The 26,678-nt window shown below is 31.5% G+C and overlaps 1 protein-coding gene across 1 annotated transcript; it reads right to left on the reverse strand.

Annotated features, from left to right (window-relative positions):
- Positions 1–718: 718 nt before the first annotated feature.
- Positions 719–23,384, reverse strand: LOC127714275 (uncharacterized). The gene is made up of 13 exons (XM_052220369.1): positions 23,295–23,384; positions 20,013–20,088; positions 19,328–19,491; positions 18,322–18,464; positions 16,600–16,705; positions 14,570–14,715; positions 12,176–12,364; positions 11,548–11,617; positions 8,168–8,392; positions 5,983–6,141; positions 4,763–5,003; positions 3,628–3,655; positions 719–3,211 (listed from the first exon to the last, which is right to left on the reverse strand). The coding sequence occupies exons 6-13, from the start codon at positions 14,623–14,625 to the stop codon at positions 2,743–2,745; spliced, it is 1,437 nt and encodes a 478-aa protein (XP_052076329.1). The 5' UTR covers positions 14,626–14,715; positions 16,600–16,705; positions 18,322–18,464; positions 19,328–19,491; positions 20,013–20,088; positions 23,295–23,384; the 3' UTR covers positions 719–2,742.
- Positions 23,385–26,678: the final 3,294 nt, after the last annotated feature.

Below are 26,678 nucleotides of genomic sequence, written 5' to 3' on the forward strand. Positions count from 1 at the left end.
CATCAGTTCTCCCCTCGCACTTTCTCTGTGCGGTGGCTGAAGTTGTAACGAGAGGTTTCGTTGTAAACGTACACTTGTTTTATTGTAAATCTTAGCCTTTCAAGTAAATAAAACATATCCAACTTTTTTTTTAAATTTGAAGTTTCATATGACTTTAATATACAGGTGAAAGTATGTCATGTATATTTAGAACAGTTACAATTTTACAATAAATCCATTAGGTAGGTTTTGCATAAAGGGTTGATTGGATGGAAGGTCAGTAAATTTGACTGTCACTTTAAGGAAATCAGGATATTATGTTGACTAGGGGCAATATTTTGCACCAGGTCATCTCAGAACACTTTAAAGAGGGGATGTTTCATTTGCATCGGATTTAATGCCTCATTCCGACCACAGATAAGTATTTGTACATCCAGCGTAGGGTAAGAAAATTTCAGGGATGACCATATTTTTATACACTTCGCTATTTAATCATTGAATTTACATGTTAACAAAGTTAAGTTGATGCACTGTGCCAATAAATTTACATTATATAAAGTTGCGGGGCAAACTTTGCATACTTTTCATTCACTCACAGGAGCAAGAGCAAGGAACCTGTATCATATACTTAAAAGATAAACTCCAACGGTTATTCAGCGCACCATATTGCTGTTGAAGAATCAATAGAAAATGCGTGTTTCAATTTTGTCAGTTTATAAAATAATTTAAAGAACACGTATTGATGTATCTCTATATGCAAGTTTTATTGTTTTTGAATATGGAGCAAAAAAAACTAAAACATGGATGAAATATTTTTTAAGGATAACTATATCTCATGAAAAAATAGCAATGTATCAAACGTACACATATAAACATACATTCACTGTATCAAGTGTGATACGATATTTCTCCTCTTCGCTATTTAATCATTGAATTTACATGTTAACAAAGTTAATTTGATGAACTGTGCCAATAAATTTACATTATATAAAGTGGCGGGGTACACTTTGCATACTTTTTATTCACTCACAGGTGCAAGAGCAAGGAATCTGTATCATATACTTTAAAGATAAACTCCAAAGGTTATTCAGCGCACCATATTGCCGTTGAAAAATCAATAGAAAATGCGTGTTTCAATTTTGTCAGTTTATAAAATAATTTAAAGAACACGTATTGGTGTATCTCTATATGCACGTTTTATTGTTTTTGAATATGGAGCAAAATTATACAAATGGATATGAAAAAAGACATACATGGATGAAATATTTTTTGAGGATAACTATTATATCTCATGAAAAAAATAGCAATGTATCCAACGCACACATATAAACACACTCACTGTATCAAGTGTGATACGATATTTCTCCTCTCGGGACAGTTTTAGTGAGAATCGCCAGCAATTTGAATATTTAAAATGTTACTGACGATAATGGAGATATATCGTTTTTCACGGAATACGGTGGTGGAAACTGTTTTACTAACAATTTTTAGACCAAACACAAGATGCACATTTTATCTATTTATGCGCGTCAGTGTCATGTATAGGCATAAAGTAAACTTATCATAAATTTTCTATTACTGCTTTCATGTTATAAATTTGTGTACTAGACAACTAAAATCAACATTTTTCAGATGCCGAAAGTGAAATTGAGACTGCTTTAAAGACGACAAGAAATTTCATGTGTTTTCAAAACGAGTAAGTAAGTTAGTAATTATTAATTATAGTGTATATAATAGTATATATGCGTATCACTACATACATTTATATACATAGCAATTTGATATTTACACCTGGCCCATAAATCCTATATGTCACTTTAGCAATATTGTTTCATATTCGAAAAACGTTAAAGTTCACAAAAAGTTCACAAAATAGAAAAATTAAATTAGACGTAAAGTTTTTTTTTCTATGAATGAATGCTGAATTTACAAATTCTGAAGTTGGAATTTGATAGTGTTTCGGTAAATGAAAAAAGTCTGTCGCTATGGTCACTAAAACGATGAAAACAAATACAATATAGAAGATAGGGCATACTATCAAAAATTGACGATGGTCGGTCAAAGAGACATTAATTACCGTGCAGATTTTTCTAAAATAATTTTCATCGTTAAAAAGAGAGGGCATCAGTATTTTAGGAACGCATTCTGTCCAGGCATATGTTATAGTGCATGCCTCAAATAAGAAATAACGTCAGTTGTCTTAAAACAGATAAATGTAAGTTTCTGAAAACTGTATCCTCACTTTATTCATGGCAATTTGACAAAAAACTGCAGGTTGACATATGTGGTTCACACTTTATCTGCTGAATGGTTTTGCAGTCTCCTTAAAGATTACCTCATTACTCCATTTGTATACGCAAAAGATCCACGTAATTTATTATTCTAGTACGGACTATCATTGCATTTGTTTCATTGAGGTATATACGCGTTGGCCATCAAACATTTTAATGAAATCTTAAAATGTGCTTTCTTCAGAGAGTAAGAGATAAGAACGTTAGAAAAAATCATGATCATGCGTTAATTTAACATATCCACATCTGTATCGAAACATTGCAAAGTGAAAATTTTGAAGGTTTTAATGTTCAGTAGTGTTTTAGAAATTAAAATCTAGTTTTTGGGTTAATGTAGGATATAGCCCGTAGATAAGCTAAACAAATCTTTAAAATATAAAAATACATTTCTTATTTAATATGGACATATTCAATTATTTTTGATGAGGTTTGTCATCTTTTGAAAGTTTATTCAAATCCGTTAGAGTTGATACTATTCGTTGTTTACGGACAGAACTTTTAATTTGTTGTTGGCATCAGTTGTGTCAACCGGTTCCATATAATCCTCGGATTCACTAAAGTCATTAGAAGATAGTCGTCTACTTGTTAGGTAATCAGTATTCGCCACTTCTTGATTAAGGTCTTCTTCAGTAGCCTGTTGTAGCTGATTATAAGGATTGTATGCTGACATTTGTCCGAGATCTTCATATCCAGAAATTACATCTAAATGAGTGTGTCTATGTGCATGTCTATTTGATACATCCTCTGCATTTATGTCATCATAATCTGACTCATTAGTAGCCTGTTGTAGCTGATTATACGGATAGTTTGCTGACATTTGTCCGAGATCTTCATATCCAGAAGCTACATCTAAATCAGTGTGTCTGTTTGTATGTCTATTTAATTCATCCTCTCCATTTATTTCAGCATAATCTGACTCATTAGGCTCAACAAATTCTGTCCTGCCATGTAAACAAATATAAAGATTTGAAAGATAATGTAAAACAATTATTAGTAGTATGTATGTTATAAAAGCTTTTCTATCTCATAAGTTAAACTTTTGTATATATTGACTGAATTCCTTTTTGAAAATGAAACCAGCAGTTGAAAGTAATTATAAAGATGATTTAGTTATTATTCATTTTTACGTTCATTGTTGTTCATGTTCTATTTTGGAAGTTTTTTTGTTTTTATCAAACTTTTGTTGATTATCATTGGCTAAACTGTTGCTGTTCATATGTACGTAGGTCTACAATATTGTTGAATGACACATAAGTAATGTGACCATAGAAAACAAAACCATTTAGATACATTTAAATTACCAACAAAGGACCTTATGAAACTGTGAGGAATACATATGAAAACAAGCATATTATACCTTAAGTTCATTGAACCGGCAGACAATCCTAAAACAGAGAGAATAGAGAGAAAAGTTATTGTTATATCAATTAACGAGCAGACAAGCAGTTTTTGCAATGTCTATTCAGATGGTCAATCTAAACATAGCCATCAAACAACATAAACAGTACCGTGACAAAGGATAACAGTCAAATAAATCATTCGAAAATTAAATATCAGTGGCGGGTACGAAGTTAAAAAAATTCACAAGGAAATATATCGTATTAAAAAATTGAAACCAAAATATAAAAAAAAACCACGAAAACAATTAAAATTTACGCTGACAAAATGATTAACGTTATATTGGTGCTGATGACAAAATATCTTAAACGATAATGAAGAGGAAACAAATGCTAGTAAGCGTTTTTGTTTTGCCAAGGTTTGAATCAAAAGTATGAAAGGGAAATTTCAAGGAAAAATGAAACATTGTGAAATGAATAATCTAAAAAGGTAGCCTCCTTGATCATTTCACTTATAATAGATTTACTACCCTTGCTTGCTGTCATGGCGAAAACACACATACATTTGTTTATAAATTAACTTTTAAACCATTCATAATATCGTAATACAGTTCATGGCCATTATAGTCTAGTTGTTATGTTGATCTTCATCATACTTTCCACGATGTGTCTTTTCGTACTGTTATAATTCGCTATCATTATATGCAGATATTTAACACAGATTTTAATGTAAAACTAATCAAGGTCATTCGTGATGAAAATGTAGTTCAATGGACTTTATATTTATGCAAACGTTCCATACTTTCTACTGATACAAGTAATACCTCTACTTGCTGACTTATGCTTCCTTTTGTGCTTCATGACTTAATGCAAAAAAAGCTCAAGCAATTGTTAGGACTTATTCTTGAATGGACCTTCATTATAACTTTAGACAACGAATCAATTCTTTCATAGTAGTAGATGCTTACATCTTAACAATTTTTGTAGTATAACTAAGGCTAAATTAATCAATTTCTGTTAAGTCACATTAATATCCTACTGTATGCAGCTTTTGTTATCATTTTATGTTTAAAATACATCACAATAGAGTAGTTGTCATAAGTACCTTTTTCGAATTCAACTGGTTATATTTAAAACAAGAACACAAAAACATACCATCCAGTTTGGCGACCGTCTTGCTAATTTCTTTCTTGATTTCGTTCAATTCAGTGGTGGTATTGGCCATTTTCTTTTTTATTTTGCGTCGAAACATAATAACGACGAGCAATATGATGACCACAATTCCCACCACAATTACACCACCTGCTACTCCATAAGGAACTTTTTTGTTATTTTCACTGGTAGAGGAATCATAACGTAAATTTCCAACATATTCATTAATGTTCCCAACGACAACCTGTGTGAATAATATATTTTGTTAGATGCAGTTTAGTATATGGTTTGCTCAATAAGTAGTAGATTACAATAGAGAAGATGTCAGGATATGTATATCAAAGTACGCTAAAGGTGGCGTCAAAACACAAACAATGTATCAATCAATCACAATATCAAAAATGTTTTGAGAAATAATAGTATAAAATTACCCCCTTTTAGAATGGCTCAGCTTCTTACATAAAACAAAAATAAACATATAATTGTAGAACATCACATGTACACAGAATTAAGTGAGTACAAGAAAAAAACTTTATTATTGTCAAGCATTCCGAAGTGTTTTTCTAGATTTACCTTCATCGGGAACGCTCAAAGCAAAACGAAAATAGATAAGAAAGTGTGCTATTGTGGGCAGTTGAGGTCATCATTTTTTTAGGCCATTCTATGTTAGCTACTACAGTGTACACTGGTTGGGAGCATCTGCAATGGCTATAATCATGCAAGTGTAACTAGGCACAAGAACCAATTAACTTATAGCCAAACATACATAAATTACCGAAGAAAGAGTACTCACACTTATCTGTAGCTAGTTAAAAGTCTAATCATTTCAAAGAAAAAATAAAACCAAGTATTCCAACACTAAAACTTAAATTAGCAAACCATCATCGGATTTAGTGTAAAACGTTAATAGTAGTCCTGACTTTTATACATTTTTATATTACGTAATTTTATATAATGGAACCTTTTTTGGTAAAGACACATGTATGTGTATTCTAAGTCAGAGTCTTTAGTGGTGATCATTTTTTAGTAAAATGAAAATCCTGGCATACACTAATGGTATTTTCTTTTCAAAATCAATTACTTACTGTTCTTAATAGTAACTGATAAATGACGAGTTTTGTCACTGAAAATCAAAAATAGAACGGTAATTTTCAGAATTTTAATTTAGAAAAATTATTGTACTACAAGAAAGGTTGGATTTTTTTCGCGCAAATTATTCTTACCATGATAAACGCAAAATCGCCGGTGTTTGTACGAGGCTTGGTTTTGGGCGGTAGACATGTGATGTTGTTATTGTTTATATCTAAAATGCGGCATAAGCCATCCAGTCCTACACGTACGAAATAATCATCAGGTCTAGCTCCTTGTAATAATCGACGACCCTGAAATGGTAACGTATTTATAAATCATAAAGGTACATGTGTACAAATGAACATATTTTACATGACTTATTTAGGGTAAAATTTAATGTGAATGGGAAATTCGACAGAAAAATATGTAGTTTAAATTTGTGGTCAATACGGGATAACGTTTTACTTTAACACTTGGACCAGAAGGATCGATTTACCATGTATTTAGTTTGGTAACAGACTGCTCTGTCACCCATCAAGCTGTGTATAATTTTAAATTCTCACATATTTTATTAATGAAATCTTCAGTTTCACAAAATTTGTTCACGTCTGATCAACTAAATCTTTTCTATAAATAATATACAAAAGTCTAATGACTCATTGGAAAATACTTACATCTCTTTTGTGTGATATTTTTCTTAAATTCCACAACTTATTGTATATCATTCGACAATGAGAGCAACAAATAAAGAAAATTTAAATATCAGGATAAATGACGGGATCGATTCAAGTACAAGTGAGTTAATCTTTGTATACATATGTTTAGGAGATAATTATATAGAAATATATGATTTTCCATTTCGCATCAAATATTTGTAAAAAAATTATTCTCGTCGGATAACAAAAATATAATACAGTAAGTATTAGCACTGTTACTTTGCGTTTCAAAGTGTACGATATCCTTGTATTCATTGTTATTGTTCCTCGTTGAAATCATTTATACCGATGAATGTTTCTTTTTGAAACGTACGGAAAACTCCTAAATGGGTTTATTTACTACTATGCCTCTTGTATGCCTCTTGTATTAATTTTTTATTTGTTACTTTTGAAAGTCTAGTTGGAATGCCTAAATGTACATATTTGAACGCCCATTAACGGTGCTGACACTCACTGCAAAGAGAAAATGTGAATGCCGAAGTACAATTCAAATGCAGGACGGTTAAAAAAGTGGGTAAATTGATATGATATGAGTAACATGTTTATATTTGATCACTAGTCAAGACTTATTATTCGTTGATTCTTTTTTTTTTTCTTTTTTTTTTTGAAGAAATTTGTTTTTAAGGCTAGAGTGTACTCAAATTTGATTTATTTTCCTATGTGACAAAAAAACGAGTTCTGTTCCTCCCTTTTCGTTTTTTGCTTCAAAAACCAAAACCTTTACAATATACTTGTATTAGATATTTGCATAGCCTACTGGTTTAAAAGAAGCATGGTGAACTATAATCTATATTTTTACATACAGTTCATTATAAACTATATTTGTAAATGGTAAATAGGCTAAATATAAAAAAAAGTCTGTTATTGCACATATACCATGTATACATTACAACTCCAATATATATATACTACATATACTTAAGTTTTCAGATTAGGCTAGGCTTGCATATTTTTAGCATATTTGTGAAAGTTCGAAACTGCATCACAAGTACATGACTGTGTACGAAGAATCTATCAAAAATTTAATGGCAAAAACTATTAATTAATTTGATAAATCTGTATGCTCATTGATATGAATTAAATACATATTATTATACTTGAATTTAAAAATCTACCTTCTTTGATGTGCAAAACTTAGTTGTAAAATAAGATATTTGTTTTTCCATGTCAAAAAGGTCGAAATAATAATTTGTCATGATTAAGTTACAAACGTGATAATGAACGAACGTAAAGCTATCTCTTTTAGAACCAAGAGTTGGCGTGAGCTTTGGCATTATACCAAATCATCAATAACGTTTGTAATAGTATTTAGACATGTTTAAAACGGGTCTTACTTATTAGGATTGACAAGTATTGTTTAGCTTTTTAGAATCATATCCAATCGAATAGATAAATAAGTTGGATATGGCTATTTGTTATGATGTTTTTGGTCATATAGCTCTTCAACTGTTTCGGTTCTTATACATCCTTAACTTTCAAATATTTGACTTTGAGCGTTCCTGATAAAGGTCAATGCAGAAAAGCGCTTCAGACGCCTGTAATTTATAAAGTGTTGTTTTCATTTTTTATGAACACGTTTTTGTTCGAAGATAAAATCGGATAATGACATAAATAATGATACCTTGATTACCAAGACTGCATTATTAACATATACATAAACTTTTGATAGTTTCTCAAACAGTGGATCATCCACATAAAATACTCCAATAGACAATCTATAATTATCAAAATGAACATAAATATTTTGTACAGCTGCCCTTTTCCATCTTCCGAAATCTGATTTCACATACGGTGGAGTTTTACATACTACATTGGTATTGGATATAATTGTACATGGATCAGCATCCTAAAATATAATCAAAAGTTGGAATTGATCATGATTATGTTAAGACAGTAATGAATTTGAGCTTAATATGAAAAAGGCTGTATCTATGTGCGAAAGCGTCAGATAAATTAACAGCATTCAACACATTAAGGCATTTATACAACACTTTTGAAAATAAAAGTTTTTAACTAACAAAACTACAATGTAAGTTGTTGCACGATAAAACCGATTTTCCTCCATTGTACTTTAAAACACGCATGTGACATATAAGCTGAGTGATGATATCCGTTTTTAACCATAATGTTTGAATATTTGCACAAGTATCGATATTATTATATACATTGATCGGTATTTGCTTTGTTTTATGCGAGTGATGCTATAGGTGACATTGAAACTATTATGTAACAACGTGCGTTTGACGGGACTGTATGGACTATGCTTAAAAAAATCCGATTAAAGCAGACATGATCTTAAGTGTGTGGACACATGATAATGAATTCGAAGGAGGCATTTTTTTTAAGATAACCAGAAACGAACATGACCATAAGTTACCGCCATTTGACATTTGAGCTCTTTTACAAACATTTAGCAATCATCAATCAATCTTCGGTTTTATCAGCTAAGTAGTCAGTGCTTGGAACTGATAAGAATTATATCACACTTTTCAACAAATTTCCCATTGTTGAGTTAAAATTTTGTTTGCAAACTAAGGTTCTAAGTTCCTCAGGCAAAGTTGACCATAGATGACTTTAGCAAATATTTGTTTTTCCTTTTTGGTTATAGAACTTCTAATGTGTCTGCATATTTATACATCCCTAACTTTCAAATATGTCACATACTATTCCTTAACATCTTAAATCGTTAAATGTTATTGTTTTATTATTTCCAGTTGCTTTGATACAATAGGTTTACGATAGCATGCATGTGTGCTGTTTGACCTCTTTGTCTACTTCATATCTTTGTTTTGTTATTCAAGAGAAAATTTCAGCATGAGTTCTACAGTGATCCAAAGTCCTTAAGCTTTAATTTGTGACCAAAATTACCAAAATATTTCACTAATTGACAAAATACAGCTATGCGTATGAACCATCTTGTTTAAAATGTGTACTACTTCCTTGTTTGTTCTTTCTGGCCTGAATTAGTGGTTCTATACCTTACAATTTTGCACATTTTCTGGTTGTGATTTGCTCTATATGTTGGTTTGATCACAAAAATTCGTCAAACACATAACACTTTCGAACCAATATTCTCCTTTTCGGGTATTTATAATTTTGCGAACACAAAATATATAGAATAAAACGTATCAGAAATGCAACATTTGAAAACAAAGCTAATTTTGCCTTAAACAGTTGGAACGTTAGTTTCAGTATTATTACAACTTATTTAGTAGTTGTTAAATATCATTCAAATCATGCCAGGACATGCGCTATAACTTGATGTCGAAAGGCATTGATGGGGACTGAGTGACCACTTGAAGCAAGACATAACGAGTGGAATTGATACACGTATGATACTACTTCAGTTCGTACGAGATGTATTTTGGAAGCAGTCAAATCATTTAGTATTTATATTTTATATGTCCATGCTGAAATTTTGTTTAGTGAAACTGACATCAGAATGATGTCATCACGAAGTCATTGGAAGTTTACAAGATGCTGTGAAATGAAAGACCGTTTGAATGAACATTTTTATGTTGATTGTGCAAGCTGGTTGGAGTAAACAAAAATAACACTTTGTAATTTTTTTTCTTCCAAAGCTCTTTTTTGGATGTACCTTCACCAGGAATATTGAATAACGAAAAATAGAAAGTCTAGGATATGTAAACTGTTGATACTACCGAAACTAGAATGTCTGCTTGATATCTTGATCTTCTTTCTCGATAATGACACAGATAGACGACTTCAAATTATAATCAATGACAAAAGTGAGGATTTCAATGTTTTAATTGTCAACTTCCCATTTTGCAGCAGTAACATGCCTTCTGCCCCGTCGTATGGCATTTACATATATAAATTGATACTTTACGCTCATGCATGTTCATACTATACAGACTTCATTGTGGGGATGTATAAGTATCCTGCCACGTCCACTCTGTGTTTTTGTTAGATGTATTTCTATTTGTATCCATCTGATGTGTTAAGCCTTTTTCAACTGATTTTTACAATTTGTTCTTATCGTTTACTGTTTCACCACTGTCCCAGGTAAGGGGAGGGATGGGCGCTTGATAACATGTTTAACCCCGCCAAATTCTGTATGTGCCTGTCCCAAGTCAGGAGCATGTAATTCAGTGGTTGTCGTTTGTTTCTGTGTATCATATTAGTTTTTCGTTTATTATTTTATACATAAATTAGGCTGTTAGTTTTCTCGTTTGAATTGTTTTACATTTGTCATTTCGGGGTCTTTTATAGCTGACTATGCGGTATTGCTCATTGTTGAAGGCTGTACGGTGACCTATAGTTGTTATTTTTTGTGTCATTTGGTCTTTTGAGGAGAGTTGTCTTATTGGCAATCATACCACATCTTCATATTTTTATATTCATTAGTAGGGGTGTGTACCTTTCATATTGACTGCTCCTTTTGGAGTTCATGTGATTTCCTCAGATTTTGTGTGTTATCCTGATTTGTCTTCATAATCAATTTAGGAAATCTGAACATCGAAATATCAAATAACAGCTTTTTGAATAGGACTTTTTAACTTTTACTATTTCTAAGGAGACATTTTCTTTAACGATTGAAAACATTTTTTTGAAAATTTGACCGAGAGTAGTAGAGTTTAGGACGAGACATTTGAGTTTAATCCACTACCTTATCATGGTATTTTTGCTCACAGCATATAAATGTACCTCTTTACTTTTTTATTAAAAAAAAGGCAGAAAATGCACAGGTCACATTCAAAACTCAGAAGTCGAGATAAACTGACAACGACATGGCAAAAAAAACGAAAGACGACGAAAAGACAAACAAGTTCACAAATTACTACATAGAAAAATATAGACTGAGCAACTGGAACCCAACCAAACTCGGTGACATCTCAGTTGCTCAGTTGTAGATTTTACATAATTTATGTAACGATATTTCGATAGCACAGTACTCCATATTTTTAAGTTAAAATATGTGTAGGCACTTTTTTCTAGTTATGCACATAAATAAACAGGTATCATTGTGAGAATACTTACTGGAGTGTCTACTTTTACTATTCCTACGTCCAAAAAGCCAGTTCCTGTTATTATGAGTTTTGTTCCTCCACTGAAATATATGTTTCAAAAATATTAGGACACTTTGTGTCTTTTAGCTACCTATAATATTATAAAGTAACCATTTGATTTACACTTTCATCTTATATGAAATTTCAATGTTCCTGTACATTTATTATTCTAAGTATTTTTTTAACTACGGAGATTTAGTAATCATACTGTTGAATACGTTAATATAAATTTGACGCTTAATGTAACTAAGAGAAACGTTTGTTTTTTTTTTATCCCATTACAAATTGTACTGAATTCGAAACAACAATAGTTAGCCGATGCTCAAATCTCATTAATACTGAGAACCCGCTGGAATCATTTTTTGGGGGCAAAAGACCGATCGCTTTACATTGTATCTCAATCAACGAGCCCCACAAATAATTATAACACTGTAAAAAAATGATACGACATTCGATTTGTAACAAGAATCTAGAGGCTGGCAGCAGTCATACTTATACAAAAAATTTGGTCGAATTAAAAATGTAATGCATTTTTTTTTTTCACAGGAAAAATTTTACTTCTTAGTATTTTTTACTCGAACATTGTTGTTTTGAATTACCTTCGAAATACACTTGTGCTCTCTACAGACAGGGTTACGACTAATGGATCGACAACAATCTTGAATTCCCTTTTAATGTTAAGATGAGTATTTCCATCAATAGTAACACTAAGATATGTTAATGTAATGACACTGTCAGATCTATCTATACTGCATAAAACAGTATGGTCACCCTCAATTTGTAGAAATCTAGATATGAAATAAAAAATATGTATAATTGTTTTTTTCTGACGATAAATTTGTAACGAAAATCACGCATGAGTGAAAATTAGCAAAAGTCGAAATACATCATTCTTTTTTTTCGCAAATCTAAATTAATTTTCTTAATGATTGAGGGCATGTGAAACTAAGAACTTACAGCTGGCATAAGACGATATAAGCAACCAATCTTCTAATTGTATAAGACAAAAGAGATGAAAACAAGATTTAAAGAATAAAACTCAGAAATCAGAAAGACAAAACTGATTTGAGGCCCCCATAAAAAACGACGAAAAAAGTATACAAAAACAATACATAAAAAACTAAAGGAGGAACAAGACGATACCCGACGACAAAAATATTAAGAACATATGATCTGAATATATATTTCCCATTTTCTATCATTTGATTATTTATACTGATAATAGAGTTAATCATAACGGAACAAACGAGATATTACGTGTGCAAACATAATAAAAGATCATAGAAGTCTTACGGTCAGCGAATTTACGGTTGCAAAACTCCTGTACACATGTACATATCCCCTTTAGAAAAAACACAATATATGCACGTTTCCGCTTTGAAAATGGGTTATATCTTGCTTATTGAAACCAGAAAAATTTGAAAGCATAGGTTATTGGCAAATGTTACTCAAATGTATAATAGTTTATGTTCCGGACTTTATAAGTATTTGGACCTTACGCGTATGGTCATGACTACTTGCATACACTGATATGGTGCGCCCATAAGCGTATAAGTTAGTACTATATTCCTTTCACTTTTGTTTACTTTTTTCATCAGTTTTTTCCTTCGCACTTGTGCTGTGCGATTTGCGTATTTCTAACAGAATGTGTCATGGTTAAGGTTGCAGCATACGGAAAAGCTATAGGCGAATAATAGTACGGAAAGCCACAATTCAATTGCAGTATATTTCTGAAGATTTTGATAAAAGACAGGATTTTTTTTATAAGAATGTCTGTATACACATGTTTTAAAGCAAAATACAGCATTCAAGTATGTAAAACATATTCATATTTGTTGTTGAATTTGAAGTATCATATGACTTTAACATGTTTTAGGAGTGAAGGATAATCAATTTAACTATGAACGTCATTCCTTTTTTAATAAATGTCCATATAATACTGAGGTATAAAAAAAGAAAACGGTATGTTAAGTAAAAGTGAATTATAGTGATTAATTTGCACTTGTTCTTTTATAAAAACAAACCATTTATATTTAGAGAGTATACGTTGTCTTTTTATCTGATCTAGCGAGTAAAATTGAGAATGGAAACGGGGAATGTGTTTAAGACAACAACTCGACCAAAGAGTAGAAAACAGCTCAAAATAAGACCAATGGGTCTTCAACACAGCGAGAAAATCCCGCACCCGGAGGCGGGCTTTATCTGGCCCCTAAACAAAAAAATGTTTACTAGTTGTAAAGGAGATGGTAATTTCAAGAGTTTTTCTTATTCATCGGTGTGTTTTATCTTGTCGTCATGGATTGAACAATTGCACTGCAGAATCGTGCGTCATGATTCAAGTAACATGGCGATAAGAAAATATACTATTATCCTTCACTTACAATGTACATGTACGATAATGTATTAATCTACAATTAACTTAGGCAAAGTTCACCTTCAATGGATTTGACTGTTATTTAAGGTCTTTTTTATTTTGGTTATATAACACTGCATCTTTTTCGGTTCTTTTTAATAAGCGTTAGATTTTTTGGCCTCGAGCATCACTGAAGAGACAGTTATTGTTGAAATGCGCATCTGATGCTGAATAAATGGTACCGTTAATGTTATCATACATGATTGGCTCTCAAATATTCGGCATTGATGAAGGTCAATCCAGAAAATCGCATCGGACGCATGAAATTTATGGTGTTGTTTTAATTTTGTACAGCACTGGGTCGATACCGCTGCTGGTAGACTTTCAATTCCCGAGGGTATCATCAGCTCAGTAGGCAGTTTTTCGGTTCTGAAATGATTTATAACACATTCGTGGCTTTCAAATATTTGTCTTTGATCGTTCCTGGTGAAGGTAAATCCAGAAAAGCACTTCAGATACATGCAATTTATTAAGTGTTGTTTTCATTTGTTTAAACTAGATGAACATTGAAATTATTGAAAACTTGATTTAAATTTAAATAAAAGTGCTTATATCAATAAATACAAATACAATATATCACCTGCACTGTATACACTTAATGTCATTACAAAATGAAATGTTGTAGCGACTTCCCATAAAACCAATATTTGTTCCTTGTATTGATATATTTCTTCCTCCAGACAAAATGCTGCTGTTCGGCGAGAAGGTTAATAAATCAAGATGACTCTTTAAAAATTTAGAAAAGATATTAATTGTAGAATCTTCCGTAGTTATAGTAACACATCAATTGAAATGTATTGAAAACTTTGTTCATCGATTTTTAAATTACGATATGATATATGTATACGTAGGCCGTGTTCACACCAAACGTCGCGTACTGTTTACAATTAGTTTTATGAAATAAACACTGTTTACGCAAAACATTTGATCTTAACTGTACACAGGTTTAAATAACCTGAACATAAAAAAAATTCACACGAGTAAACCAGAAGTACACATAATATAAATAAACATTTTACAGAACTGAACTGAAATCTTCTCGGTACACTTCTTTATCAAAACAAAGAGTAAGGCACAAACCAATTCATCTTTTCTTGATGTTGTAGTTGTTTGGGGGAGGAGGAATTGAATAAATTAGTTAAACTCAGAATGTCTTGAAAATAAATATGTTTTTATGTGGAAAATAAACAAAATTTTTAGATTTCAGTGGAAAATAGGGGAAATTGGGGTTGAGTTTTATAAAAAGTGTTCTTGATGTTCTTTAAATTTCTATTTATCAGAGTAATAGAAAAAAAAACAGTTTTACACAGTCACGAACTCCACCCGGCAAAAGATTATTGGTCGATGCTTAAGAAAGCCGTTTCAATGATTTGGAGTACTTTGATGGTTCAAACGATTTCACGATTACGCAGACTACAGCATCGTAGGAATAGGTAAAAAAGGTTATTTAAGTAATGCAAAATTACAAATTGTTTTTACTTTTAATTTATCAGCGTTCTCCTGTGAATACTATTCAATTCTTTCTGCATATAGTTCCGCTGCCTTAGATTTATTAATTCCTTAGTTTCCGTTTGAATCCAAATTAATATTCTGGCTTGGAATTGAAATTACTGAATAAAGTAACCTTGAGTCAATTACCTTTACGCTATTGCGTGATGCAAAATCACTTGATATAACGTATCGACATATTTAATACGAGTAACACGACGAGTGTCACATGTGAAATAGGATCTGCTAACCCTTCCAAAGAACCTGAGATCACCTCGGTTTTTGGTGGGGTTCGAGTTGCTCAGTCTTTTGTTTTCTATGTTGACTTTGAATGTCACTTTGGTATCTTTCTCCTCTCTTTTTATTCCTAATTTTATTATGATTATGTTTATTCAATAAATATTCTTAAGTATTCGTACTAAAATTCACATTTTAAATATCTAGTGTTGCATACACTTAACCCGCACAAGGTCTACATTGACTACCGACTTCAGTTATTCAACACCTGATTAAAACTACATGTACACTGATTTTTATCAACGGGAATGTAATAAAGTTTAGCTTGAGAATCGATGACACTAATAGCACACTTAGTTTAGCTCAATTTGAACACGGAGTGAGAAATCGATGACGTCATAACCTTTTCAAAAGTATTAGAATTGCTAATGAACAATAAAAAAATATATGTTTAAAAGTCGCAAACAGAAAGAAAATCTTACAAATCATGAATTTTTTTTTTCAATTAGAAATGAGGTGCATACTTTGCACGAGTCAATCAGATGTGTTTAAAGTCTGTATAATTATTACAAGGTATAATTTTAATCTTCCCATTCTACATACAAACTGAAAGAGACTTTAATTTTTTTAAAAATGAAATTTCACATGATTGACAAAATAGATATACCAGGCAAACGAATTGAAGTACAATAACAGTTTTTCTTAAAGATAAATGAAAGGTGTTAACATGGTTATTTCAAAATTTTGTGGACGGGATAATCTAGTACAGGTAGAATAACGAGTAAAAATACATTTTACGCTCGTTTTGAAACAAAATAATTGGTGTTGTATGGTTATGGTACTACCCTTACACTTTTCCTTTTAGCCACAATTTAATTTCTTTACCTGAAAAGTATATTTGTGTTTTGCTAATGGGCTAATGACTCCATTTACAGTGACTCTTACTCCATCATGTGTGCTTCCAGATGCATTACAAGTGATACAGCTGATACTGAAAAATATGTTATATCAAACGAAAGATAATCAATGACAGTCCAAAATACGTCAACATTGACACCTTAGATTAATAACTCTATCCGAAAATGACGGCTTACATATCTCCTACAAGAATATAAATATCAACAGCAACAATATTAATGGTGTATACAATTGAATCCTTGTATGTCAGTCAATTTATTGATTGATTGATTGCCGGATTTAAATGACACTTTCTCAGTCGATTTATTTTTGTAAATTTGATTATTAAATTGAAATTGTAAGGTCTACAACAGACAGGGTCTTGTTTATCAACAGATCATCTCTTGAAATATGAAAATTATTTTTTATGACATATTAAAATTATGTTTTAGAGTCGTATAAAACATATCTTAATCATTAGGCAGATATTTATAATTTTTGACAAGCAGAAGAGAATAAAATGTTCTTCGATAATGTGCTTTATCATATAAATAGAAAAGATACAGGAATGTTATGTACATAAAATGGAATTGAGCTGAAAATAAGAGATCTGAAAAAAGCATGAAAATTACAAGCTACTAAGTGGACAATAAAAGAAACCACTATTCGACGGAGGGTAAAGACACCATAGTTAAAGGAAAAGACATAACATAAAAAGTTTCCCTAAAAAGACAACGATAAATATATATATATATATAAGAAAATTATTAAAAGATAATAACGGTTTCAATTCATGTGACTTGTATCCATTAGTGTTATAAAACAAAATGGCACGAACTTAGATATTGATTTTTCATTTTACATGTATAAAATTTTCTTCAAAATTACAATAAAAAGAATTTAATGAGGAGCTTCATAAAAAGCCACTACGCTCCACAAAATATTTCAATATAAGGTACGTAGGTCCTGGAAAATCGTATGAGTAGATAAACTCTCCATATGACGATGCTGCTTTAATGTTGGTATATAATAATAAATTAAAGGTTCGAAATCGTAATATCAACTGCAAATAGTAACTTTATAAAATTGTTAATTTTCTGTTGAGTGATGTCTTAGAGTTAGATATAAGTCAATTTCCCATAATTTCAATAAATGAAAAAAATATAGTTTTCTATGTTTTGTTTTGTGTACTTTTGTTTGTGTTTTAGTCGGTTTTTGTTTTTGCCAAGGCATTGTTAGTTCGTTTTCGAATTATGAGTTTAAATATTACGTCGGTATCTTTCGTATTTTTTTTCTATCTTAACAAAATTGCAAATTAACCGTCGATTCTTGATAAACGTCAAGAAATGAAAATCACCTAATTATAACCGTTATACAAATTACCATTAACTTTGTGTAGTGAAGACTGGATAAGATACCTATACAGTCATTATTTCAATAACAGCCATTTGGCGTAGCGCGTTCTATGTTGTTCATGTAGTATAGTTTTGTTTTCTCTACGTATCAAAAGTTGATGATTGTTAACTTTATCTTCCAGTAATTCAAACAGAGGCAGGAAGAATTAAATGATTATGTTGCCTAAAATCTGATACATGTAAATAATACCAGATGTCTGAGTAATGAAATCATGATGATATTATTTGAATAATATTATTTTGTTTATTGTTACTGTTACAACTATTGTTTGATGCCTAGGTTCTTAATACTTACACAGTAGATGGTTCTATAACTGTCACATTTTTGCAGTTGATATCATTTATGGTAACTGAAATATTATCTCCTCGGTTACCAATATTACCTCCAGAAATGTTAATCAGTGTTCCACCGAATTCAGGCCCTGCGGATGGATAAACCTGTCAATTGCAAAAAGTGGGAAATGACAACTTTCAGGATTTATGTTAAAAAATCCAAACACCGGGTCTGCAAGTAAAAAAGGATAAACAGCTATCTAATCCGGGAACACAGTTATCGTCCTTTGATTTATGTTGTCCACGAATATAGTCCTTAGTGTGGACAGTGTGTTACTTGCAATTTTTTTTTATACCCTTTCCAAATTTATTTCTTCATGTTTTATGCCTCAAAAAGCAAGTGAGGGGATGAAATTACACTGTATAAAAAATTTGGGTCATGAAATTTAAAGTAAAGTTGTGATTTGGTCCAGCTAAAAAAGGTTTAAAATTAGTATTTCGGAAGCTGTCAAAAGAATTCAAGACCCCACTAACATAAAATTGTCCATACTTTGAGTTAGAGCTGATGAAGTTTTCTATAATTTTTATATGATTTGTCCCAAAAGTAGTACACAACACTGTAAAATATTATTGAGAAAGCGCTGGTGGGATTTTTCTAATTTTTATTTATGGTCTAAAAGAAATGCACTACGAAATAACTGTGTTCTCAGGCCACCTACTAGTATACAGAATCAAGAATTTGATTTTCAAGTAAATGTCAATTAATCATTCAAACTTTGAATATATGGAATCGGTATTATAGAAAACTTCATCAGCTCTAACTCAAAATATGGAAAATTTTATATGAAGGGGGTCTTGAATTCTTTTGACAGCTAACGGTATGGTAAAAAGTAACATTCTAAAGGAATTTATGAAATATGTTGCGTACAAAGTTACTTCTATGAAAACATTCGCACAAAGGTTTCAATGACTTTGTCAACAAAACAGGCACGTGAATGGTTAATTATCAAGATTTCTTAAAACTATACCTCTGATACTGATAACTGACAATGAACAATATCGCTATGGTGACATCTCTCTGGTACACTATCAATTAACGTTTTGCATGAGCCACACCAATCACATTTGTATCCCTGAGTCTTATGATATTTGCAAACTCCACAATTGCTACTAAAGTCAATACAGCTATATACTAAAATAACAAAATGCATACATCTATATATTAAAATAACACTATGCATATATCTATATACTAAAATAACAATGTGCATAAATATACATTTGCATGTAATCTTTTGTCAGGAAAGAACTGAGTGCAGAATATTGATACATCAAAACATATAGCGAGCAGTCATAATGAATTACAGTTGGGAAATCTTCCGATCCAGCAAAATCTACTGCATTTTAAAGAAGAAACACATCGTTTACAGCAGATAAAAATTAAAGTCATGAATGGTTTCTCACTGAGGACATTTAAGAACACCACCTTGCCAGCAGTAAATAATGGACATATTTCTTTGATTCAATTTTGTAATGTACAACTGACATTAAAATTTAATATATAAATGATTATATACTGTTGCCTTAAACACTATTTTTGACGTTAATATAACGCAGACAACAACTATATATTTTATCCTTTGATCTTTTCAATATTATAAAATATCATTACAGTGTAACATAGAATTTTGTGTGCCGTTTTAAAAGCATTACCTTCTATATCGACAGTATTATCTAATCTTGAACCATCATACTTAAGATACAATTTTGTTATGTCTCTTCTAGGAGCCTACAAAACACGTAGTTGAATATCTTATTGCATATCATATTTGATATCAAGATCACCTAAAGTATGTGTGTTACATGTACGAGTATACATTGCATTTTCTATGATATAACAATTCATATTCCGTGTTTGATGATTTTACAATTGCGATGATTCATTATATATCAAGGTAGAATGTCTTCCGATAGGTTGACAATAAAAAAAAGCAAATTTAGGATCATGGTAAATATTTTTGCTGTTGATATCCACCTTTCGACGAATATCCAGCTAAATAACCATACAATATTTTTCATAGATTGTCAAAGATCTCCTACTTATGCATTAAATCATTGTTGAATTGCAATATTTTAAGTTTATGTTTAAGGCTGGTAGGAAATGGATGATAAAAATTCTGCAAAAGAGATATTTCGTAATGACACAGTTAAAAAGTTAACCGTAATTTGGTTTGAACAGGCAAAATTGACTCTTGAGTTTAGTTTAAAGTTGGTGAAAGGTCTACATGATCTACAACTATGATCTTTTAAAGTTATACAGTTATACATTGTATTCTATTCTATAACATGTTTAACCCCGCCGCATTTTTGCGCCTGTCCCAAGTCAGGAGCCTCTAGCCTTTGTTAGTCTTGTATTATTTTTAATTTTAGTTTCTTGTGTACAATTTGGAGTTTAGTATGGCGTTCATTATCACTGAACTAGTATATATATTTGTTTAGGGGCCAGCTGAAGGACGACTCCGGGTGCGGGAATTTCTCGCTGCATTGAAGACCTGTTGGTGACCTTCTGCTGTTGTCTGTTCTATGGTCGGGTTGTTGTCTCTTTGACACATTCCCCATTTCCATTCTCAATTTTATTCTAACTTATTTTCGAGCACTTGGTCCTTACCTTTGCTAGTGAACTGTTAATTCTCGGGTTATCTTGCCTAGAAGATTGTGCTTCGCTTATGGTCAGATTTATGACACAACTTTTTGGAATTTTGGGTTCTCAATGTTCTTCCAACTTCATACTTGTTTGGCTTTCTTACTATCTTGATCTGAGCGTCACTGATGAGTCTTATGTAGACGAAACGCGCGTCTGGCGTATCAAATTATAAGCCTGGTACCTTTGATAACTATTTAAACCGCTGGGTCGATGCCACTGCTGGTGGACGTTTCGTCCCCGAGGGTATCACCAGCCCAGTAGTCAGCACTTCGGTGTTGACATGAATAACAATAATATGGTCATTTTTATAAATTAACTGTTTGCAAAAGTATAAATTATTCGAAAAACTAGGAATTTTCTTATCACAGGCATAGATTACCTTAGCCGTATTTGGCACAACTTTTTGGAATTTTGGATCCTCAATGCTCTTCCAACTTTATACTTGTTTGGCTTTCTAACTATTTTGATCTGAGCGTCACTGATGAGTCTTATGTAGACGAAACGCGCGTCTGGCGTATCAAATTATAAGCCTGGTACCTTTGATAACTATTATGACCTTTTTTTTTATTTATCGTTTATAAAATTAAAAATTATAAAGAAAAGAAGGATCCAATTTACGCAGGCAACGTTGACCTAAGATAGCTATGGGCTTTCTTTTTTATTCCTTTGTGTCATTTATGTCTCAAGTATTTATACTTTTCCGGCTTTCATAGTTATGACTTTGAGCGTTTCTAATTGAGGTAACTAAAAAGCTTTCAGAAGCATCAAATAAATAATAAAATTAATGTATCATTAATGTATTCAATAGAAAGATTACCAATCTGTATTCCCTGGATTATGCAGTCTACTTTTGTTATAAACTAAGCGAAGATGTTTTCAAATTTGACAATTGATTATAAGAAATATGTATCTTCTCCCAAACTCAATATTTAAAGACTATGAAGCTTTCACAACTTCTACTCGAAAATCCAGCGAGTGTTTTTCTAAAGCAACAAACACAAGTCCTGTTCGTGGGAATTGTATGAGTTTGTGTAAAACCTGATAAAACTGTATACATTTTTGGCATTACCAAACTTTTAAGTCTTAACAAACTGCTCTTTATGTACTCTCGGGTGGCTATAATACTTCAGCATAAGAGTCTTTCAATTACAAAACTGGTAACCAGGGAGTAATATGTACGCAATTATATTAATATTAATTTATCAACGCCAATAAAAACCTGGTATATATCTTATATATGGATTATAATAAAATAAAAAGATCTACATTAAAATCTTTAATCACAATCATTGCAATATTGTAAAAAATTTTGAATTGTTTTCACTTTACAATAATATTACATATGCGCAATTGAAAACCGACTGCATCTTTACATTAAACAGTGCTTTTTCTACAAACATGTGAATCGTAGATACCAGTTGTTTTGGTTTAGATCATGTAAATCTTACTTTGCGACGAACTAAACTGAGTATAACATCAAATAAACTGAAAATGCTGGATTTTTTATCGATAATATTTTTGTTGAGTTTTATGGATTGATATTTCAACAAATAGTCGTTATTCGAATACTAATTGAGAAGCCTTACTGGCCGACGTTTCGGACCGACTCATACGAAAGAAAATGCATGCAAAACATTCCCAAAGACAAGAGAAAAATATCTTGTCAAGTTCTTGCTACATTTAGGTAATTTTTATGTTGATATCCAGCCACACAATCACTGATATTTAAGTGAGTGTTTTATTTGTGATATCCTAGATGGATACTACTGAAATTACAAGGATTGCTTTTGATCGTTTTTTATATTGACACATATGGTTATTCAAACTAGAATTCATGACACAAGTTATGATTTCAGCTTCCAAATTGTCAGCTTCTAAGCTGTAACATATCCACCGCTGTTAAGTTTAATATTGTCTAATCGTAATAATATTGATACGTTACGTAACTTCCTAACATGTTCGCATTATACCGCCTTCATTATTATGTGTGCCTCTTTCAAAACTGATCTGACAAGATTATTTGGAAGAAATTATGGAAATTGACGCTACATAAGTTTAACGGTAACAAAAAAAAAATGATTCACCGATACCACAGGTCTATGTCTATGCTCACAAGAGAAGTTTAGGATCTGTAGATCAATACTGCTTGCAAAGAATGAGACATTTATCTTGTCGACGCATCCGGTCTCTATCCGTTTGGAATTCCTGCCTGGAATGAGATGTGAAGATCGGTAACCTTCTTATGCTTCTTATTTGTATATCGTTAAACAATGTATTGCATGCATAAATACCTTAACATCCTGACATACGACAAATGTATAGGAGTCGTCTACCACAACTGCGTACTCTTCCTCACCAACAACGCATCGCAGTTTATCCGTGAGTTTACCCTAAAATCATTTAAAATTGAATTACTTTTAAGAAAATGAATAGTTAAGTACCAACTCATACCATGAAGGAACTGCACAAGACATTAAAAGCAATAATACGCCTGTTATAACACATTGTTGATGATATTATATATCTTAAAGGGACATTAGCTACGATCCACACAAAAATTTAAAATACGATTATTTTTGTTTCAAGTATTAATAAAAGCGGAATTTTGTAATAATTTTTCGTTATGAGCAGTCAGTTTGGTCCAAATTTGTCAAAATATGTGCAAAATAATCGCTGATGTATGATTGACTTGCAAGTCAACAATTAAACCTCATTGAACTGTATTCATGTGATCTTTAATTCAATCCCTTCATTAGAGATGAGTTACGCACGTACTAGGCGTGTTCAAATATTAAAAGGAAAAGAATGTCAACATTGCAATTGAAACAAGAGTGACCAATTTGGTTGACTGATTCGATCCACAAAAATCATTCTTATACAGATGAAAACGATGATTAACATATCTTAACCTATAATATGAAATCAAACAGACTTAAAAATATCCAATGGCACGTGCTCGCTATCTACTCATATTTATATTTATTTTTATATTTGGTTATATGACCGTCGGCAGTCTTCGGAGGTCATCTCGATTGTTAATTATATGGCGTCTTGAATAACATGCACACGAAATGCTGATATATATTATCGAGTCCATGCATTAGTAATTGTTTATTTTAGACGTTTTGTAATTTGGATATACGTTTTAGTATGTTATAAATTAAATATGGGAATTTGAGTTTAACATAATGTGTTGATATAACATATATCCCTATATTTCCATTTAGAATTGAAAAAGGGTGTTGGTCTTCCATTTGGCAAAATTTTAGAATTCAAGAATTAAATGCAAGAACAATAAACAAATTAAAGTAATTTAGTCCACTTTAATGTTTGGTTGAGATTGTAATTTAAAGGCAAAGAGGATCGGCAAGAGAAAAAATCACCTCTTAATTACAGTTCTTAGTAAGATTGATGCATGTCATCTGTTTCACTGCCTACTGTATATTTTGGTTTCAATTGCAATGATATTATACTACTTTATATAAAAAGCCAGAGTTTTAGTTAACGGTCGTCATCATCACATTTTGCAAAGAAATAAATTTGTTGAAAAAAAAATCATTATAAGCGAACTTTTTTTAGAAAGAATTATATATAAAGGTTTGTCCATCTTGTGTATATCTTTAGGCTTCTCTGACTTTTTGCTTATCAGTCAACACTCGGCTACTTAACCTGGAACTCGTCAAAAATTTGGATTTTAACGCCTGATTGTAAAAAGTACAAGCATGCGAAAGCTACCGACAATAAGCACAATAAAAAAAGGTGTTAATTATATGGTTTTATAAAATTGTATGATCAAATGGCTTCACATGCTACTTAAATGAGTTGTTTTACAACTTTTACAAAAAAAACCTTTTATAAAGTGGGTACTTGACAATCGTTTTAGCGCTTCTGTGTTCAACACAGTTTGAAGTTTATACTTCAACTTTAAGCGACGGGTTGTAAACAAAATAGTTTTCTTTTAGATAAACACAACAAAAGTAAGAAATATCTTTGATTTTAATGTACTACACGGAAAGTATCCGATAAACTGATTACAAATGAATCATGAAAGTTTTGCCTTAAACAATATGCCTTTTTTTAATTGATTGACATAGTATTTGATAAACTATGTTTTCTACAATAGGAAATGGCTGTACAACGTCAAGATTATGACAGTTGTTTTCCATTCGTTTGATGTGTTTCAGCTTCTGATATTGCCATTTGATTAAGGACTGTCCGTTTTGAATTTCCCTTGGAGTTTGATATTTTTGCTATTTTACTTGTTATATACATTTGTACTTACATCTTTATATATATTAACAACGTTAATCCTCAAATTTTCAGTTAACACAGTTGTGCCACTAGCCTGTATTAATACTTTAGTACTTGTTATCCTCGGGCATTAGTCTTTTGTCATCTTTAACCAAAAGAAATATATTGCAAAACAAACACTAAGCGATTAAATAATATATAAAATCAAACTCTTCGGTTTTTCATATAGTTTCAGGCCTTATTTCTATGTAGTTGTACAATAGACAAGACATATCTTCAGGGATATTGAGCTCTAGAAGTCCCCGACCTGACAAATGTTAAACAATTCAAACATGAAACACAAATGGGTTGATATATGCTTAAACAATAAACCTATAACAAATATGAATAACAGGCTCCTGACTTTGCTACAGCACATAATGAATGTTGTAGGTAGAAACATGTTTGATTTTCAGCCCTCTTTTAACCTGTGACAGTGAATGAATGCATGAATGGCTGTTTGACATCCAGTAGCAAATTAAATGCATATTCCGAACTAAAACATTATGATGATAATGTGCTATAAATATCAAAACCAGTAAGAACGACACACTGTGCAAGATTTCCAACCTGCTAGTTCACAAGGTAACATTCCGCCGGAATATACCGATCGGACACATTATTCTGACTCCAAATATCAATATTCAAGTATTTGGTTTGACCCGACCTCTGCATTACGGGCGATCATCTTACAACGAGATTACCAAGGCGATTCTGGAACAGTTGTGTAACAGCATGTTATAAAGAAAATGTAAAAATCAGTTGTAAAGGACACGCAGCACTCGAAACAGCAAACAACAAGTTGAAAGATGACACTTCCTGCTTACCGTACTACACATTGATTGCAAGAAAACATTTTTATTTCAAGGCCTCAAAATACTAGTATTCTTGGAGGGACAAATAAAATATGAAATTACTGCTAATTTTCCCCTTTCGAAATGTGTTACAAATTATATTGGGACAAACTCGATATAAACAATGGCTATATGCGACGGTCCGTATAAAAGGTCGGTTATCTAAAACAAATATTGACATAAAAAAGTACTCCTAACTGCAAAATTATTATATTTAAATTTACCTGTGTACGTTGTTTTTTTTTAACGCCATTTCCTCCCAGGTAAGAATTGTCTTATTGACACTCTTTCTACATCTTTTTTATTACTACCTGTAACGTCTATGTTATATAGGCACCTACGTTTTAATATTGTATTTATATTGTGTCATGGATCAAACTTATTCGTTCAGTGTATGTTTACTTGTTTTTGTTAAAGGGTCTTTTTGATCGAGTTAAGCCATTTCTATTGATATTATATATTGTGTCTTTTTATGTTGTAATGTTACACTACTGTCTCGTGTTAGGGTGAAGGTTGGCGCTTTTATGTACC

The sequence above is a fragment of the Mytilus californianus genome, unplaced genomic scaffold (assembly GCF_021869535.1).
Source record: "Mytilus californianus isolate M0D057914Y unplaced genomic scaffold, xbMytCali1.0.p SCAF_1, whole genome shotgun sequence".
Lineage (NCBI taxonomy): Eukaryota > Metazoa > Mollusca > Bivalvia > Mytilida > Mytilidae > Mytilus > Mytilus californianus.